General features: G+C 35.8%; 2 protein-coding genes across 2 annotated transcripts; both read right to left on the reverse strand.

The window, feature by feature from the left end:
• Window positions 1-1,090: 1,090 nt before the first annotated feature.
• LOC141334488 (ADP/ATP translocase 3-like) lies at window positions 1,091-8,318 on the reverse strand. Its single transcript, XM_073839581.1, has 4 exons — window positions 8,195-8,318; window positions 5,581-6,067; window positions 3,407-3,547; window positions 1,091-1,248 (listed from the first exon to the last, which is right to left on the reverse strand). Exons 1-4 carry the CDS (start codon window positions 8,303-8,305, stop codon window positions 1,091-1,093), a joined length of 897 nt encoding a protein of 298 aa, XP_073695682.1. The 5' UTR covers window positions 8,306-8,318.
• A 3,594-nt stretch (window positions 8,319-11,912) lies between these two features.
• Window positions 11,913-19,415, reverse strand: LOC141334487 (ADP/ATP translocase 3). Its single transcript, XM_073839580.1, has 4 exons — window positions 19,203-19,415; window positions 14,917-15,403; window positions 12,443-12,583; window positions 11,913-12,323 (listed from the first exon to the last, which is right to left on the reverse strand). Exons 1-4 carry the CDS (start codon window positions 19,311-19,313, stop codon window positions 12,166-12,168), a joined length of 897 nt encoding a protein of 298 aa, XP_073695681.1. The 5' UTR covers window positions 19,314-19,415; the 3' UTR covers window positions 11,913-12,165.
• Window positions 19,416-20,450: the final 1,035 nt, after the last annotated feature.

Consider the following 20,450-nt stretch of genomic DNA (forward strand, 5'->3'; position numbering starts at 1 on the left):
CATTAAAGCTATTCAAACCAGTTCAATTTTTGCTGATGATATTCTGTTGTTTTATCTCTGCGCTAGTTATGAGTGAAACATCACATCATTATTGTCTATTGAACAGTGTCACCTAGAGGAATAAAGGCGAATTGCATGTATTAAGTCATCAGATATTTACATATACACTTATGTATATGTTTACACAAAAAAATCAGAAAACAGATATTCTATTATATTTTTTTCGTTATATTGTTTATAATGAATAGATTGAGGAATACTAAATAGTGAATAATGTCCAGGGTCGCTAAAGACCTGAGGTATGCATTTAATGGTTAACTTTTCAAAGTAAAAGTCGTTATTACTGACTAAAAACAGTATCTTGTTGCCATCTAATGGCAGAACAATGTAACTAAAATCACCATCACGAACATGCACCGTTTCTCAATACTAAACACTATTAAATACTATAATTTATATGAAATATCATTTATTGAATAATAATATTTAATAAACAGCAACAACAGCCATCACAAAAGTCGCTAGGCAATTCAGTCAAAAGTACAAAGGCAGCGATCTGATCTACAGCATTAAAATTACATAAACGTGAGATGTCCAAAAATGACAAAATTGCAATGGCTCAAAATTATTAGTACTAACAATTAACCTGAGTTTCCAAATATTAGGATAATAATATCAATAATAATGTATTAGGCAGTTCTAATATAACAAATCACCGACAGAAATCAAAGATTTGTGCATTAAATAAAATTCATTGTATGTGAGCTTAGTTTTGGAAGTAAAATTGACAAAAACATCATTACAGTATAAATAGTATAAATGCATTTTGTTCTAAATATAATAAAGACTAAAACAAAAAAAAAGCCTGCAGTTGTAATTACTTCTGGTTCAGTTTTTGCACATGGTCCAGCCAAGCACATTGAGGTTTATAGTAATCAACTAATTACCAGTGATAAGATAAAAAAAAAAAAAAAATGCATATATTATATTTTATATAACTTATAACTAGCACAACTCCACAGCAGCAACAAGCAAGTCCATACACTTCAAACACAGTTGTTTTCTTCAAATAGTGAATTCTATAAAGGGTTCAAATGATATTCTTGAACTCGTCGTACAGAACCAGGACGAAGGCTCCGCCCATGCTTCTGAGCACATTGGACCAGGCACCTTTGTAGAAGGCCTTGCCACCCTCTTCACGTGCAATCTTCCTCCAGCAGTCAATGCTGCCGCTGTACATTACGTCAGCTGAAACCAAAAAAGAATTAAACACTTAGAGAAAAATTTTATTTTTTCTAAATAAATTTTGTCCTCACCCTCAGGCCATCCAAGATGAAGATGAGTTTGTTTCAGATTTGTAGAGATGTGTCATTGATCACTTGTTCACCAATGGATCCCCTGCAGTGAATGGGTGCCGTCAGAATGAGAGTCCAAACAGCTGATAAAACATCACAATAATCCACAAGTAATCCACAGCACTCCAGTCTATCAATTAACATTTTGAGAAGACAAAAGCTGTGTGTTTGTAAGAAACAAATCCATCATTAAGACTTTAAAATGTCACTTCTGGCCACAATATGAATCCATAATGCATAATAACGCATCCTCCAAAAAAAATTTAAAAAAATAAAAATAATCTTGCTTGATCTGTGCAGATTGTACAAGATGACTTTTTTACTGGAAAAAAAACGATATTATGGATTCATATTTTAACCAAAACAATGGTTTCAAGTTAAAAACATCTTAAATGATGAATTTATTACAAACACAGCTTAAAGTCTTAAAATGTTAACTGATGGACTGGAGTGGTGTGGATTATTGTGATGTTTTTATCAGCTCTTTGGACTCTCATTCTGACGGCACCCATTCACTACAGAGGATCCGTTGGTGAGACAGTGATGGAATGCTACATTTCTCCAAATATGTTCTGATGAAGAAACATTTTTATAAAATGTAAAATTTGTGTGCAAACTATTGCTCTCATTAGGACTGAACACAACCAAACATCAAAAGGCCTATGCATTTTGTACATTCTAAACCCAGATAAGTTGAATTTACTTACAAACCATGAGGAAACATTAAAGTAATGTAAGTAATGTGAAACTTTAAAAAATCAGTTTATTTACCTTAAAATGTTTAGTCATAATTAATTGCAAAGTTTAGTTCATTTAACTTAAAATGTTTTGTAATATCAATCTGCAGTTAGTATAGCTACTCACTGACTCCTAGAAGGTATTGCGGCATGAATAAATTATGCAATTGCTTGGTTTTACTGTTGTTTTTATTTGCCAGTTTTACTTGCTGTAAAAAAAGAAGCAAATAAAATAGTTGTTGTTACAATTAATACAAATAAACAAAAGTGAATTGTTACCATTGTTATGTTTCGCGTGCTGAATGTTAAAATCTGTGTGTGATTCCAGCATATTATCTCAAACACTAAAGAACTGTATCAACCCAAGTTAACATTTCTCAAGGTGTTTCTAGAAAACATTTAGGCTAATAAGTAAAGGATCATTAGTAAACATGCAAAATACAACTAATGAGATATATAAATACATCTAATGATTTAATTAGAAAAGCGATTACTTTCTAAAAGCAATTTACTTATTATTTTTCTTTCCTTGAAATCACATAACTCATGATTTCACAATACATTTCTGCATCAATAGAAAGAAAGTTATAACAAAGTGCCCAACCAAAGGGAACACGAATCACTATAATGGTAAGTTTATTTATTATTTTTTAAATCAACCAATTTATTAAGACAGCTTATGTGATGTTCTCTCAAATATTCCAGTTGTATTGACAGTTCAACATTCAAGATGACTTTGGGGAACTAGTGAAAGAAAGATAACTGCAAAAGTCTATTAAAAATTGCTCCACCTCAAATGTTGTTATTTTGCACAGTACCAACATATTAGTGCACTGCTGCCTCTCGCTGGTTTATTAATGTTGTTGGTTGCTTTGTGGCTACTTGAATATTTTAAGTAAGCTTTACTCTAAGATGTAAGTTTTACTTGCCTTAAAAGTATCTGTAACTTAATAAAACCTAGTAAGTATAGCAACTAAGTAAAGATAACTAACTATACTGCCCTCCAAAGGCAAAGCGCAGTAACTACACATTTGGTCAAAATTGAGTTAAGGCTTAAAATGGACTTTGTGACAACTGTTTTGTCTTGTGGCAAAGTCTCCTGGTTAAATTGTGTCCCGTTTCTGAGAAACAAGAGTTTTTCAATAGAATTTCAACATGTTTGACTAGCTGCTGTAAAAACTTTAAAGGCATTTTTCTCAGTTTCAGTGTTGGCGTAGTTACTGCACTCTGCCTGTGGAGGGCAGTATATCTAAGTAAGGCATTCTATTGGGTTTTACAGTGTATGGAAAATGGGAGAAATGGGTTGGATATTACCTCCTTTGCATCCAGACTGCATCATCATACAACGGCGTACTGTGTCGAAGGGATATGATATGAAACTAGCAACGACAGTGACTGTCTGAGCAATCATCCAGCTGACCACAATATGAGTGTTCTTTGGGTCGGGTAGCATGCCTGTAAAACAAAGATATTTCCAAGTTGAGGATTAACAATTTATGATTAGTGGCTCAGTATTTTCATTTTTAGTGTGGACAAACTATTAAGATCATGCCTGGTTAGGACATGATATGAAAGTGAATCTTAACTAAATTTAATTTGGGATGCAGACGTAAATGGAACGTCTCTGCCCTGCAAAGGCAAAGTGCAGTAACTAAGCCAACACTGAAACTGATATGGCATTAGTTTGGATTTTGTAGTTACTGCAATGTTGACACTCTCGTTTGTCTGAAACGTGACAAAATTGAACCAGGAGACTTTGCCACAAGACAAAACAGTTGTCACAAAGCCCATTTTAAGCCCTAACTCAATTTTGACCAAATGTGTAGTTACTGCGCTTTGCCTTTGGAGGGCAATAATGTTGGAGTCTCCTGGTTAGAAGACAAAACTGATGATTCATAGCCCACCACATTAGCTACTAAGTTGTTTTTTTGCTGCCAACGTTGACTGAGGCCATGTCCACACTAATACGTTTTCGTTTAAGACACATCTTTTTCTATCCGTCCGCCTTCCGTCGACACTGAGACGGCGTTATTGTCGAGGAAAACAAAGCTTTTTGAAAACGCTCTCCAAAGGAGATAAATTTGAAAATGCCGTTTTAACATTGTAGTGTGGACTGCGAAAACGTAGGCTTTTGAAATGATGATGCATATTTACTCATGAAAAGATGACAGAACATTTATTCACAGTTGCTGTCCTGCAAAACATGACGACAGCTGCTTTTCTGATAAAATATGAGTGAATGCGAAATGAACGCATCAGAGAACGATGAGATATTTTTGTAAATAAAATGATCCTGCCAGAAAAAAATGCGTTAAAACGTATAATCTCTGTTCCGTCTGTATAATCTTAGTTTTTGGAGGCTTTACACATTTGCAGTAAGGCAAATGTAACGTTTTCCTACGTTTCAGTGTGGATGAGAAATTTTTGGAAAACGCTTTGAAACGCTAGTGTGGATGGAAAGCGTTTTAAAACGAAAACTCCATTTTCAAATGTATCTGGATTAATGTAGACATCGCCTGATTTTCAACTCAAGCTTGACAACTCCTTAATTAGTCAATTATTCAGTAGCTCCACCCAGCAGGAAGCCAGCCATTTTTGATTTAATGTGGAATAAGTGTGAATTTTAAATACTCCTTCTAAGGGATCAATGCAATTTTCCCCAGATCTGGTAACATGAGTTTAATTTGGAAAATTGAATCTCTCAAAGAACTTATGTATTCAATCATTCATTCATTTGACATTTCCATTAAACTAAACTGGTAAAAAAAAAAAAAAAAACATTTGTGATGTACTGGTATGCATTCAAATGTATCTCAGTTAAATTATTTGCGATTGTGGTTGCTGAATAAATGCACCTTTTATGCTGTTTCAACAGAAAAACTAAATGTGAGATAAAACAAATGTAAGTATGTAAGAGGAAGTGCAATAATTCTGATGAAATGTAAAAAAATCTAAAAATATATGTTTTTTTTGATAATTTGAACAAAATTATTGTGATTTTCAGGGCTCGTCCACACAGAGACGCATTTAGCTGTATACGTTAAAATTTTGCAACGTATCAGCATTTCATCCATGATGGATCCGGCGCTTTGGGAGCCTGTTTTTATTAACTAACATTAACACAGATTAATAAAGAGTGTAAGAAATGTATTGTTCCATGTTCATCTTTGGTTTCTTGTTGTTGTGTTGGGTTTGTATATAGTGTGGAAGGTTTATGCATGCTTCAAGTCTTCTCCTTTGTTTTTTAGTGTATCTCTGTGGCAGAATTACAGCACCACATACTGGTCTGGCATGTATACTACATCATTTTGAGTCAGTTTCTTGAGACAAAGCCATGTTTACACAAGAACAAGGACAAGAAGATCTGGCTTTGTGTGGATAAGCCCGCAGTTTAACAATTATTGTGCAGCCCTAGCTCAGCCCCTGATGTTAACTCTAGCCATGGTCCTGACAGTCACAATAAAGGAGCAATCTATAATAAAACCCACCTTTTGCAGTGTCATAGATGCCAAAGTATGCCGCTCTGTAGATGATGATGCCTTGCACAGACACGTTGAATCCCTGATACAAGCCCTTTATACCATCAGACTTGGAGATCTTTGCCAAACAGTTTCCAAGGCCTGAGAATTCTCTCTCTGCACCAGCCTTTCCCACATCAGCAGCCAAACGGGTTCTGGCAAAGTCAAGGGGGTAAACGAAACACAGAGACGTGGCTCCGGCGGCACCACCGGAGGCGAGGTTACCAGCGAAGTACCTCCAAAACTGGGTATGCTTGTCGACGCCATCCAGGAAAACCTTCTGATACTTATCCTTGAAGGCAAAGTTGAGAGCTTGTGTTATGAAGTACCTGATAACGTTGGCCAAGTTGCCTCTCCAGAAGGACAAGAAGCCCTGCTCCTTGGGAATACGTACTACACAGTCTACAATACCTTTGTATTGTTTGTCTGCTGTGATTTGCTTGCTGGCATGCTGGACCTGTAAGAAAAAAAGTTATTACATGACCTTTGTGTCACAGTTTGTCAGTCAACATGAAATATTTTAAAACTTGTATTGGTCCCCTTTTCCAGAAGAGAGACCAATTTAAAATGCTTAGATTAAATGCTTAGATTAATTAACATTAGCAATCACAGTTTTAATACTAGAAACCTTCAAATGCTCAAGCAGCTTTAAACAACTATAATCCAATAGAACTATGAGACTCTGTACATTTGTCCATTTAACAGGCAGTTTTTTTACCTAATGTATGTAGTATTAACCATTTATTGCCTGTGAAGGTTATTTAAACTACATAAATATTTTTCATGCATACAAAAAATGTATTACAAAAAAGCAACTCCAAGTCTCCCACCTTCTAGTTTTAAAATAAAGGACTCAGTGAGAGAGACTGGGTCACATGACCATAGACTGTTAAATTACTTCTTAGAAAGCCATTTCATGCATAAATCAGGGGTTAAGCCATAATAAAACCATCTCTGGTTAAGTTGCACATTTTCATCCCATTCTTAAAGTGCCTCACAAGGCTGCATAAAAACTGCTCAAAAAAAGATATTTTACAAACCTTATACATATTGAACTAAAAAAAAATGAATAAATAAAAAGTTTTAGTGAAAAAACAAAATTGGCAACAAAATGATCACTTTTAAGATTATTTTCATAACCGTTAGCCTTGAATATTGTTATTTAAATATCATGTATTCACTGGCCCTGTTAAATCTAAACCAATCTAACCTTGCAAATAACCTTAGACTAGTGGAAAATGCAAGTCAGACATAAATAGTGTAGATTATAATCTGTTTTTTTGTGTAATGCAGTCATTATGCAAAAAAATGTATACATGAAGGTAGAAATGGCCTCATGTGTACTTTAATTAAGATATATGTATGTTGATATTATAATATAAATATACATTCCCTAGTATAAAAAAAACAAAGTCATATTTAAAATGCATTTATTTTATACTAATTATAGTTCAAGTCTAATAACATAATTACTGACATAAAAAATGTAATTAAACTTAAAATTAGGGCTGGGACACGATTAATCGCGATTAATCGCATCCAAAATAAAAGTTTATGTTAACATACTAAATGTGTGTTTACTGTGTATATTTATTATGTATATATAAATACACACACAAACATGTAAAGCCTTTAAAAAATACTTATATGTGTGGATAGTTATATTTGTATTTAATTTAGATTATATATAGAATTATAAATATTTTATTTATTTTAATTTAATTTTTATTTTCAGTTTTCTTTAATATACATGTTTGTGTGTGTATTTATACATACATTATATATACACACAGTAAACACACATTTAGTATGTTAACATAAACTTTTATTTTGGATGCGATTAATCGTGTCCCAGCCCTACTTAAAATATAAACTAAAATGTGTTTTAATGTCATAGTGATGAGGATTGTATGATCTTTCAATAATATCGGTCTTTAAATGCAACATATTTACAGTGTACCTGAAGTATACTTGCAATAGTTCCACTTAAGTATATATTTAGCTGGACTTCTGCACAATTAAAGTGTATTAAGTACACTATTTAGCACTTTAAATTTAAGTACAATTGCAGGGTTTTTAATAAGTACACAGTGTGTAAATATATTTGTAGTATTCTTAGCACAAAATACATGTAATTTAAATACATTTTAGTACATTTATTTTTCACTAGGGTTTCTATTGATAACCCTAACAATGTTAATACCATTGACATTACCATGATAATCTAGAATATCGGCTCATACAAAAAAGTGTCTAAAATACACAATGATAACATTTGCTTTAACTTAATGCTCTTTAACTGAACATATGAAGCTGACTGTTTGCTGAAATATCAACAACATTAACAACAACACTGAAGAGCGGCCAGATTATGTGTTAACCCAATGCTTGTGAAAGATGCCTTTGTTTCTATAGTAACAGTTACATCTTAGAATCACCAGTTATTTTTATTATAAGATTAAGTTATGTTGGCTTCACTAAAAACATGATTTAACAATTGACAAGAGTATATTCATTAACCAAGATAAACAAATGTGTGAAAAAGATTCATTCATTCATACTTAATAGCTAATTCATGTAATACCTGAAGGAGCAGCTTGACTCTTTCGATGGGTGCAACAGCAGTCTCTGAGATCCCAGCGGCGATTCCACCGGCTAAAAAGTCCTTGGCGAATGAAATAGCAGTCTCACTCATTGTTGCGTGATGCTGCCGGCCAATGACCGGATTTATAGATGTTCAAGGACTCTTCTAAGGCCACGATCTCGAGAAACAATGGGAAGTCCGTTCTTTTGTTACTAGCCCATCTGTGCTTTAAAGAGGAGGAAACCTGATCTCTGTTCTGAAATATTTGGTGTCTGAGATATTCGGTTGCACTGCCTTCCTTACCTTCCTGGAAAAACCGGTTAGACCAGGTAGTCAACCAACATCATCTGAGGCTTGAGTACCCAGGGGAATAGCCTAGAATAGCCAACATTTGTGCAAACTTATTAAAAATAAGAAAAAACTGAAAAGATCCTGTTGCATAAGTATTCATACCCTTTTCTGGGACACTCGAAATTTAGCTCAGGAGCATTCATATTGCTTCTAGATACACTTCGAATGAAGTTAAACTGTGGCAAATTCATTTGAATGAGTCTGATTTAGAAAGACACACACCTCTCAGAAAAGGTCTAACAGCTGAAAATGCATATCAGAGCAAAAACCAAGATAACTGCCTGTAGAGCTCAGTGACAGACTTGCGTTAAGGCGATGATCTAGAGAAGAGTTCAGAAACAAATCTGCTGCATTGAAGGTTGACAGAAGCATTCTCCATAATGGAAGACGACTGGAACAACTAGGACTCTAGAAAATGTCCAAGCTGACAGAGATGGAGAGGTGAAAAGGTGAGGCAAAGAATGGCAGATAATTGCCAAATGCAGATGTGCAAAGATGCTCACATCAGACCCAAAAAGACTTGAGGCTGTAAAGCTGCTTCAACTATGGACTGAGTTAAGGCTATGAATACTTATGCAATGCATTTATTTCAGTGTTTTATTTTTAATAAATTTGTAAAATTTGCAAATCTGTTTTTTGCTTTGTCATTATTATGGTGTGTGGAGTGTAAATTGATGTGGGGAAAAACTAATTTAAAGCAGTTTAACATAATGCTGCAACAAAACGTGAAAAAAATGAAGGGGTATGAATACTTTTGCAAGACACTGTATGTAACCCTGCCACCCTGAAAGGAATCAGGAAAACTCAAGTAAGCAGCAAAAACAGTGTGTTTCTTTTAGTGTGAATATTACAAGTTAGGCAATAATAAAATAGCAAAAAAATAAATACATAATAGCAATCCACAAAATAAACATACAAACTGCAACCGCAGAAGACCACAGGGTTTCCTATGTGCTGGCAATAGGCCTATCGCTGTTATTTGCACCTGCTCAAAATTTGGTCAGTGGGTCATTATGCCCCTTCAGTGGATTGTTTGAATATAATCCCTTGATACAGCTGTTAATAACAGCTAAAATCCACATCCTGGTATTTAATGTGCAAGAAACAAGTTATTAGGAGACTGGACAGACTTGACTCACACAAAAGGATTTCGATGTGTCTTTTTACTTGCAACTCCCAACAAAAGTCCTAAGCAGTGATAGTAATGTTTCACTTGCTGAGATTTTCTTCACTATTCAATACCTGAACTCTAAGTAAGACGTGGCTATCTAGAAGATTACTTGCATTGAGAGCTCCACTGACAGCCGCAGATGATGTTTGAAACTGCTTGGAGAGAAAGACTGTAAGAATTAAAACATTCAAATGACTGACAGCTATCAATCATCTTGCCAGGATGGTCCAGTGGATCAAGGACAAACTATATACCTTTTCCATCAAGGCAGTTCGAGTGCTGGTTTGGAGCCTGTGCCTAGTTTCAAATAGGTTCTTTGTCTTTCGACACCTAAAGCACCAGCTCCAAACCAGGAAAAGTGGTTCGTAAGTAGCACCAAAACATTGCTGGTCTAGAAGAACCACTTGCATCAAAGGCTAGAAACTTTTGACCAAGAGCAATTCAAAAGCTTAAAAGGTCTCTCAGACTCCGGCTTATGGCAAAGTACTCATTGGGCCGGACTGCAAAGCCTGTTGTTCATCTCATGGGCACAGCACTTCGATTAACATACTATCAGGACCACATCCTTCTACTAATAGTGGCATACAGGGCTTATCCTCTGCAGTAACCCCCAGCTGCGATTTCACCACCTCTAGAATCATAATCTTTAGTGGAAGGGGTTGCTCCTAAATTGGATCTCACTAAACTAACCATTAAAGATTGCACTTATACCTTGCACTCACATACATTTTGTCTCATTGATGTTACCCCACAAGACTGTCAAGCACCTGTTTACCTTACCTGTGGACTGACTTGCCTGGACATCCTCCTTGTTGTTCTCCATCATCTGTTATCCAGCTTTATCTCCATTGTTGATCTCAATCATGTGTTCTCCAGCATTGCTTTTACTTATCAACTCCAATTCTCTCTATTGTTGATTCACCAGTTCGCACTCTCATATAATGTGATAAGGCAATTTAATAAGCATATTTGGCGTGCTGTCCAGGGGGATTGAAAGTGCTTTTCTTTGTTCCTAGTTTTTGTTTTGGTGGCATAGCCAAACATTCAGAAATATGTTATTTGGTATACCTACAATATATTTAAATTATAGCCAAGTAATTTTCATAAAAGCAGTACACAATGACAAAGGTCAACTTTAGTTTACATGACTGTACTAATGATAAACAAGTTGTTGAAACTATGTAACATGGGGAATCCATAGAGATGTATACCACGCAATGTGTACTTTTGTAAATGCTTATCTTAAAACAGTGGTTGCTCTTCAGGGAACCCTGCTCCTCGAGAGCTACCTTCCTGCAGAGTTCAGCTCTAACCCTAATCAAACACCTGAACAAGCTATTTGATGACTACTTGAAAAAAAACTAGAAGTGTCTTGAAGCAGAGTTGGAACTGAAGCCTGCAGAAAGATAGCTCTCCAGGAGTAGGGTTTTGAAAACCCCTTACATCAGGGCTGCCCAACCCTGTTCCTGGAGATCTACCTTCATGCAGAGTTTAGTTCCAACCCTGATCAAACACACCTGAACCAACTAATTAGAATCAGAAGGAGCACTTGATAATTACAGACAGGTGTGTTTGATCAGGGTTGGAACTAACCTCTGCAGAAAGATAGCTCTCCAGAAGTAGGGTTTTGAAAAGCCCTTACACCAGGGCTGCCCAACCCTGTTCCTGGAGATCTACCTTCATGCAGAGTTTAGTTCCAACTCTGATCAAACACACCTGAACCAACTAATTAGAATCTGAAGGAGCACTTGATAATTACAGACAGGTGTGTTTGATCAGGGTTGGAACTAACCTCTGCAGAAAGATAGCTCTCCAGGAGTAGGGTTTTGACAACCCCTTACATCAGGGCTGCCCAACCCTGTTCCTGGAGATCCACCTTCCTGCAGAGTTTAGTTCCAACCCTGATCAAACACACCTGTCTGTAATTATCAAGTGCTCCTTCAGATTCTAATTAGTTGGTTCAGGTGTGTTTGATCAGGGTTGGAACTGAAATTTGCAGGAAGGTAGATCTCCAGGAACAGGGCTGCATTACATGTAGCAGGGTCACATGTTCTCCACCCATACAGAGAATTTGCATAACATAAGTATACTTTATGTTCTAAAAATAAAAAACAATATTATTCATACTATTATTGCATGCCATTCCAAACAGCTTCTTTTTATGGGAGCTCATTAAAAACCTTATGAGACAACAGGTGAAGGTTCAGTGGGTTGACTTTATTCAAGTCTAATTAAAAACAGACCAACAGGAAAACCGCTTTGATAAGTGAATGACATCAGTGACCAGTGAGTCAGGGAAGAGTGGAAACATTAAAAAAACCAACACGCATTCACATGTATCTTTCATATAACTAGTAGTACAACACTAGTCGGGCCTCGTGAGTAAAGCAGGAGTCCATTCACATAATACACAGGTGTGTTTTTTTTTCAAATAGTAAATTCTATGCGTTTAAATGACCTTCTTGAGCTCGTCGTACAGAACCAGGACGAAGGCTCCACCCATGCCCCTGAGCACATTGGACCAGGCACCCTTGAAGAAGGCCTTGCCACCCTCATCACGTGCAATCTTCCTCCAGCAGTCAATGGTGCCGCTGTACATTATGTCAGCTAAAAATTAAAAGGAATTAAAAAATGAACCATGAAAATCAAGACTGAACATAACCAAACACTAAAAAGGCTTATGAACTTTGGAAAGAACATGGGAGGAAACAGGAGTTGGACATCACCTCCTTTACGGCCAGACTGCATCATCATACGACGGCGTACTGTGTCGAAGGGATATGAAGCAAGACCAGCGACGGCAGTGACTGACTGAGCAATCATCCAGCTGACCACAATATGAGTGTTCTTTGGGTCAGGTAACATGCCTGTAAAACAAAGATATTTCAACTAACTGCCGCAAAACTATGCTATTAATACAGGTTAACAATTTGGACACTGTATACTCTTAAAAATAAAGGCCATAGAAGAACTTTTTCTGTCTAAATAGTTCCATAAATAACTTTTAACATCTCAAGAACCTTTCTGTTTCACAAAAGCTTCTTTGTGCAAAAGAAAGTTCTTCAGATTATAAAAAGAAGGAAAAACCTTTGACTGAATGGTTGTTTGTGGAACCAAAAATGGTTCTTCTATGGCAGGGATCCTCAAATCTGGCCCACGAGATCCATTTTCCTGAAGAGTTTAGCTCGAACCCTAATCAAACACACCTGAGCATGCTAGTCAAGGTCTTCAGGATCATTAGAGAATCACAAGCAGGTGAGTTTGATAAGGGTTGGAGCTAAACTCTGCAGCGCATTGGCCCTCCAGGGTAAGATTTGAGGAACACTGTTCTATGGCATTGAAGAACCCTTTAAAGCACCTTTATTTTTTTAAGTGTGTATGATCAAGTTTTAAGCTATAACAGTTCTGATTGGCTGTTACTGCTGCACAGTTTGTTTGTTTTGTTTTCCCACCAGTGTGGACAGTAATGATTAAATTAAGACGATCTAGCTGGCATTTTGATGCATAATTCCTGGTTAGAACATGGTGTGAAAGATCTGGCTCCACATGGAACATTTCAGCTTGCAAACATTAATTATTTCCTTAATTTTTTTTTTTGCTAAAGACAGACAGACTAACTTACATTTACTTATTTAGGTAACACTTTTTTTTTTTGCCATATCCTTGTTACCTAAACATACTGTAGTTATCGTAATACATGACCTATAGTAATAACAATAACTACACTTACTCCATACCAAACCCTTACCCTATCTTAACCCTAACCATATAGTAATTACAAATAGTTAACTATTATTACACAGTACTTAAATGTGCATTTACACAATTAAGTAATTAAACCTTTATTTATTTATTTTTTGTAAGTGGTATGCCTTATGAACTTCTGAAGAATATTATTATTAATGATAAATATCATTGAAAGGTGAGGGTACAGAAACAAATAGCCACAATATTACCATTTTTTTCCACAAATAAGTGACTTACTACTAAGTTACTAATATTACAACATATTTTACCTCATGAGTTTGAGCTGGTATGCAGATGTAAATGTTTTTCAACAATATGTATAAAATGTAAAACTAATTATTATAGGGAAATACTAAAATATTGCAACGGAGTTAGAACATTGGCAAAACACCTTAATGTTACTAAGGTAAACACAAATGTACACTTTAATGCTATGTGAATCATTTCTGAACAGAGCGCAATTCTCTGTTGGGAGCACTGCAACCTGTCTATGTGTAACCTGCTATGATTCATTTTCATCCATATTTGGTGCGTTGGTGGGTGTTAATTTCAAATATTGGTTCTAATCAAAATGTAAAAAAAAAAAAAAAAAAAAAGGAATCAGATCCATTTTATATGTGGGTTTAATTTGAATTGCAGGCTCTAAGTATTTTTAAATACTCCTACAAAAGGCAAAGATGATGCATATTATGCGAAGACATGGAGAATGTCAAACTGTAAAATGGAAATGTATATTACAATCAAAGAAATCTTATTTTTCTTACCCCATTGGCAGATTATTTTGCTTGTTCTAAGCAAAAATGCACTTAATTTTGACTTGTTTTTTCTGACAACAAAAAAATAATTTACTTATCTAGAAAATCGTTCTTGATTTAAGAATTGGAAACAAGACTTCTAAGTAAGAAAAGCATTTTTTGCAAAGATGCTTTTCATACTTTTTCAAGATTTTTTTTTTGTGTCTAGTTTCCAGCCAAAATGTGTAAAAAATTCTTAAATTCTTGTTTTCAGAAAAAACAAGTCAAAATTAAGTGAGTTTTTGCTTAGAACAAGCAAAGCAATCTACCAATAGGGTAAGAAATTTTTTTTTATTACAAACAGAAAAGACAATTTTTCTTACTCCGTTGGAAGATTATTTTGCTCGTTTCAAGCAAAAACACACTTAATTTTGACTTGTTTTTTTCTGAAAACAAGAAAATTTTTACTCATCTAGAAACCCTTCTTGATTTAAGAATTTGTAGATATTGGCTGAAAATCTAAGTAAGAAATGCATTTTTTGCAGTGATGCACCTCATGAGTGACTATTTGTTCACTTTTGTACACAGTAAATATTAAAACAGCATACATTTTATTTTGGACATTAGTGGTGTCAAAAGTTAGTCTCAACATGTTTAAAACATGCAGTCCTAGCTCAGCCTGTGATGTTGCAATCTGCCTTACGTCTAATAAAACCCACCTTTTGCAGTGTCATAGATGCCAAAGTATGCCGCTCTGTAGATGATGATGCCTTGCACAGACACGTTGAAGCCCTGATACAAGCCCTTTATACCATCAGACTTGGAGATCTTTGCCAAACAGTTTCCAAGGCCTGAGAATTCTCTCTCTGCACCAGCCTTTCCCACATCAGCAGCCAAACGGGTTCTGGCAAAGTCAAGGGGGTAAACGAAGCACAGAGACGTGGCTCCGGCAGCACCACCGGAGGCGAGGTTACCAGCGAAGTACCTCCAAAACTGGGTATGCTTGTCGACGCCATCCAGGAAAACCTTCTTATACTTATCCTTGAAGGCAAAGTTGAGCGCCTGTGTTGGGAAGTACCTGATAACGTTGGCCAAGTTGCCTCTCCAGAAGGACAGGAAGCCCTGCTCCTTGGGAATACGTACTACACAGTCTACAATACCTTTGTATTGTTTGTCTACTGTGATTTGCTTGCTGGCATGCTGGACCTGTAAGAAAAGAGAAACTTTTGCATCAAATTTTCTGCATGACCTTTGTGTCACCAGTAGTTCTTCTAAACATAACTTGGTTGGTTTCTCCAGAAGAAAGACTGCATTTTAAATGCTTGTAACTGCTTAACCTTAACATTAACATTAGTGAATGGAATCAAAGCCAACAGACACTGACAAGGTCAAAACATTTTCAGTAGCAATGGTGGTCTTATTTGTGACCCTGCATGAGGCTACTAGGCCTGGTCCTGATAATAGACTCTCCTTGCCAAGACCTTGGTTACAACTATTGCCAAATTGGTTGATTGCTTACCAGAATAGGAGAACGCAATGGCTTATTAACATTAGCAATCACAACTCTCCTCCATTCATAGAAAACTTGAAATGCTCAAGTAGCTTTATACTGTTAGATACATTACAATTGTGACCCTGGAGCACAAAACCAGTCTTAAGTAGCATGGCTATATTTGTCGCAATAGCCAAAAATACAGTGTAGAGGTTAAAATTATGCCAAAAGTCATTAAGATAATAAGTAAAGATTGTGTTCCATGAAGATATTTTGTACATTTTCACACTATAAATATATTAAAAGTTAATTTGATTAGTTTTCATTCATTTGGACAACTTTAAAAGTGATTTTCTCAATATTTTGATTTTTTTCCACCCTCAAATTACAGATTTTCAAATAGTTGCATCCCAGCCAAATGTTGTCCTGTCCTAACAAACCATACATCAATGGAAAGCTTTATTCAGCTTTTAGATGCATACTGTAAGTTGACCCTTATAAGTATAACTGGTTTTGTGGACCAGGGTCACATTTGACAAAAAAATAAATAAAACGCTTTATTAGATGTGTTGCACTGATGCTAACTTTGGTACACAACTCCAGCGCCTTACTGGCTAGTTATAGAAACCAAGAAAACATAAGAACATTGTAGATAAAAGTCCCACATTCTTACAAATAACCCCAATATTGACAGACCTAGTGGTGCAACTGCAAGGGTTGGCAAATTCCCAATTAAAGTGAGCATCCCTGTGCCCTTCCCACCCCGAAGGGCAGAGTTTAAAGTCTCAATGCGGCCCATTGGAAGGGAGCAATGCAATACGTCATTTCCTCTTCAGCCAGAATGTTGCCATGACAACGAATTGCTACATTAATCCCCCATTAGCTATTATTCCAACAGGAATCTCATTGCTGTTAATATTGTTGTTGCAAAAACATGTTTTGTAGTTAAAGTAAGGGTTAGATCAAGTCAAACTACAAAAAGTGTTTTAATTTTATTTAATGTGTTTATACCTCAAACTCTCAACCTATAGTTTTAACATTAATCAGGAGCAGGCCCGGATTGGCTAATCGGGAGGACCGGGAGAATTCCCGGTGGGCCGGTCCGTTTTTTTGGCCGCGAGGGCCGGTGTCCCTAGCTGCCTGCACTCACAGCAGTCGCCATGGGCGGACTGTCCATCGGGAGAATTTTTTGGCCCGCTACCCTCCAATTTTTATTATTATTATTTAATATTGTTGTTGTTATTGTTTTTGTTGCCGGCCTAATGTACTAAAGTGGTTATTTCGGAATTAGCCATTCAATAATAAAACTCTAATAAATTATAAATCGGTTAGTCTTGACTGGCACGCGTTTTGTCTCGCGCGCGCTCCGCGCATCCGCGCGTCCGCCGTCCGCCAAAACGACGCGAGACTGAAGTAGAAGTGCCCAGGTGGAGCAGAGAGACAAATCTGTCCTGTTTAGGACCTAAAGTGCAGGTCAGTTACATCTGTAAACAGACTATTGTAGTTTTGTCTTTGTTTACTTAAGTATTGAACAGCTAACAAATGTTAATCTATAAAAATATCGTTTTAAAACAGGTTTAGGGAGCTACCCTTATACAAAATTAACTGTGATTTTACAAAACATGTTTACTATAGTTATACAATAATTATAGAATATACAATGGTTTTGCTACACTATAGTTTCACCATGGTATAAAATTCTGATTATACTAATGGGAATCAATCCTAAAAAAAAAAAAACAAAAAAAAACATGGTTACTATGTTTACCATAGGCTCAATAATATCATGGTTAATTTTCCTTAGGGCCAAACATGACCCATTATAATGCAAAACATGTTTAGTTTTAAGATTTTTTAATAAAGATATATTCAAGATGTAGCTAATTGTTGTTGTTTTAATTTTAACATTACGACAATAACACATGGTCCTAATGTAGTGGCCCTCTTTTTTCTGTTGCCCTTTTCTCAATCAAATGTTTTAGTACTAATCATAAATTATATATAATTTTGAAAGCTTAGAAGCTCAAGAACCATCCTGGTGGCTGTCTCCTCCCCCTTAGCAGCAATGTCAAGTGTCATTTTACAAAATCACAACTTTTTACAATCTTGACAAAAACATGTCTTTAAAAAGGTCTCAGTATTTCTGCAATAATCTGCTGATTGTCTTCTTTAAAAAAGACCAACCTTAGATCTGTACTGTATAGCTGGTTGTAAAGGTGGAGATGTGTTTATGAAAAAAGTGACAGATACAAGAAAATTAGTTAAAAAAGTAAACACACATGAGAGACAGAGAGATTAAAAGAGATTAAAAGGCAAATCGGAAGTTCAAGAGATAGCATTTAATTATTTTACCCAGTTGATTTCAACTTTTCTTTATGTGATGATGAAAAATATTGTTGTCCAGGGTTTCAAATTTTGGTGTAGGATGGCCTGGATAAGTGTGAGATTTCCCGGCCTGAAATTTTGTCCCAGTCCGCCCCTGGTTAACGTCAAGCTAGTTAGGAGCAGTGCAAAACAACGATGTCTGCAAATACTTGCTCTATTCTTTATTTGTGTTTAAGGGCTGGATATCTGTGAACAATTTTGCACAGAATATATATTCAGATATTGCAGAAAAGGACATTGTGATGTTTAAAAGAATAGTGTTGGAGATTTACCCTTTAATGTTCTCATTTATGAAAAATATTTGAACTTATAAAGCAGCTGTTTACTTAAAAAAAAAGACATGATAGTGTAATTAGAAAGTTTAATACATTTTATTTTAATCTTTATTTTATACATATAGCTTAATATATATTTGTATTTATTTGATATTTTTTAATTTCAAGGTTTGGATATTTATGAGCACTAATTCTAACAGAAAAAAGATACTGATACTGTTAAACATTACATTGTGTTAACTGTTCAAATAAATCTTCACTGTGAAGCAACACTTAGGCTACTGTATTTCCACTGAATTGGAAATGACGTCATTTTAATATAGTCAGTCGTGAACTAAAGTGGGCCGGTCTAAGGCTTGAAACTCCAGGGCTGAAAAGGAGTCCCACTCCGGCCCTGATCAGGAGAACTCACCAGAGGAGTCACATGATTGTAAACAGTAAAAACACTTCCTTAACGAAACCCCGAACCTCTCCTTCGCTAAAGGCGTCGAGAAAAGGCACTTTGTACTTTAGGAAGGGGTTAAGTTGCACATTATCGTTTGGAACGAACTTTGTGTGTCGTCCCCTCCCCACAGTGCCCTTCAAAGGCACAGAAACGCAGTATAAAAATATCTGCTACTTTTGTATCTTAGTTTAAACTTAACAGCAACATCAAAGTCCACGTTCCGCATTAAAGCGAAAGCTGAATTCGAGGACAATGCGCTCTGGATCTCATTTATTCCAATGACCTTACACTACGGAACGAAAGCGCTTGGATAAAAACTTTGATTTGGTAAATTGATTATTTTGTACATTGTATCACTGTGCGCATAGAGAGCTTTAAACGGCCTGCCAATGTCAGACATAAGGTTACCTGAAGGAGCAGCTTGACTCTCTCGATGGGCGCAACAGCAGTTTTGGAGATCGCAGCGGCGATTCCTCCGGCCAAAAAGTCCTTGGCGAATGAAATAGCGGTTTCGCTCATTGTTGCGTGATGCTGCCGGTTGTACAGAAAGGCTGTTCACCAAACCCGACGAAATGACCGGTTTTATAGATGCCCTGTGACTTTTCCAAGGCCTCGATCGCGAGATATAACGGGAAGTCAGTTCTTTTGTTATTGGTCCATCTGTACTTTGGGGAGGAGAAAAGCTTTACGTCTAACAATACATGCCGCACCTCCTGATGCTATTGGAGGATTTGTGTGGACGTAGACAGAGGCGAATATTTAGCATTCTTTAGTATTTTTATACGCTATTCGTTCTCTATTTTTAAAGGACCTTGCTACCAAGCCTTATTTTACTAAATTTGTTAGAAACCCTAGGTGGGGAAGTTTTTTTTACAAACTAGATAAAAGAAATTTCTTTCAAGATAATTCACAAATTCTATCTTTCTCAGCATTTAAGACAGATATAGATGTCAATTGCTCTTTTTACTCTTTATAGTTGGAAACTGTATCCCACATCTTTTGTTATGTTAGAACGATATGGTGTTTATCAAAGAAAAGATAAGATTTTAATTTGCATTTTGAAAAAGTAGTTTTTGGCTATTTTGATAGCTTTTGTTATTAACCTATTTATATTACTAGCTAAGTTTCACATTCATAAGTGTAAATTTACTAACAAAAATCATGTTTCACAGTGTTCTATAAAGAATTGGAAAACTATTTCTGTACTATTCTTCATAGTACTAATAGAAAAGAAATCAGAACTGTCCATTTGTGTTCTGTCTTCAAAATCTTTGAGTAATGTAAAGGTCATGCACCTCTTTGATTGTAATTTTTTCTTTCTTTTTTTACCTTTTGTTTCCCTGACTGTATAATATCTGTTGTATTTGTGTTTCTGCTGTTTAAAGCATAATAAAAAGCATATTTTTGTAGACACAGGAAGCATAGTCAATGTACAGCATGCATTTTGTCCTTGTCAGCATGCCCTTAACAGGCCTGTTATCTGTTATCAGGATAGAAACACTGTATCATCTATTGATCTATTGCTTGAAATACCCCTATACAAGTTCATGTTTAAAATGAATTTCAAAGCATGTTCACTTGCATCTGATCTGATTTATTTTTAGATGTACAACCGTTTCAATTTACAATCAATGCACAATGCACTACTAAATGTGA

This window comes from Garra rufa, chromosome 5 (assembly GCF_049309525.1).
Source record: "Garra rufa chromosome 5, GarRuf1.0, whole genome shotgun sequence".
NCBI classification, from domain to species: Eukaryota; Metazoa; Chordata; class Actinopteri; order Cypriniformes; family Cyprinidae; genus Garra; species Garra rufa.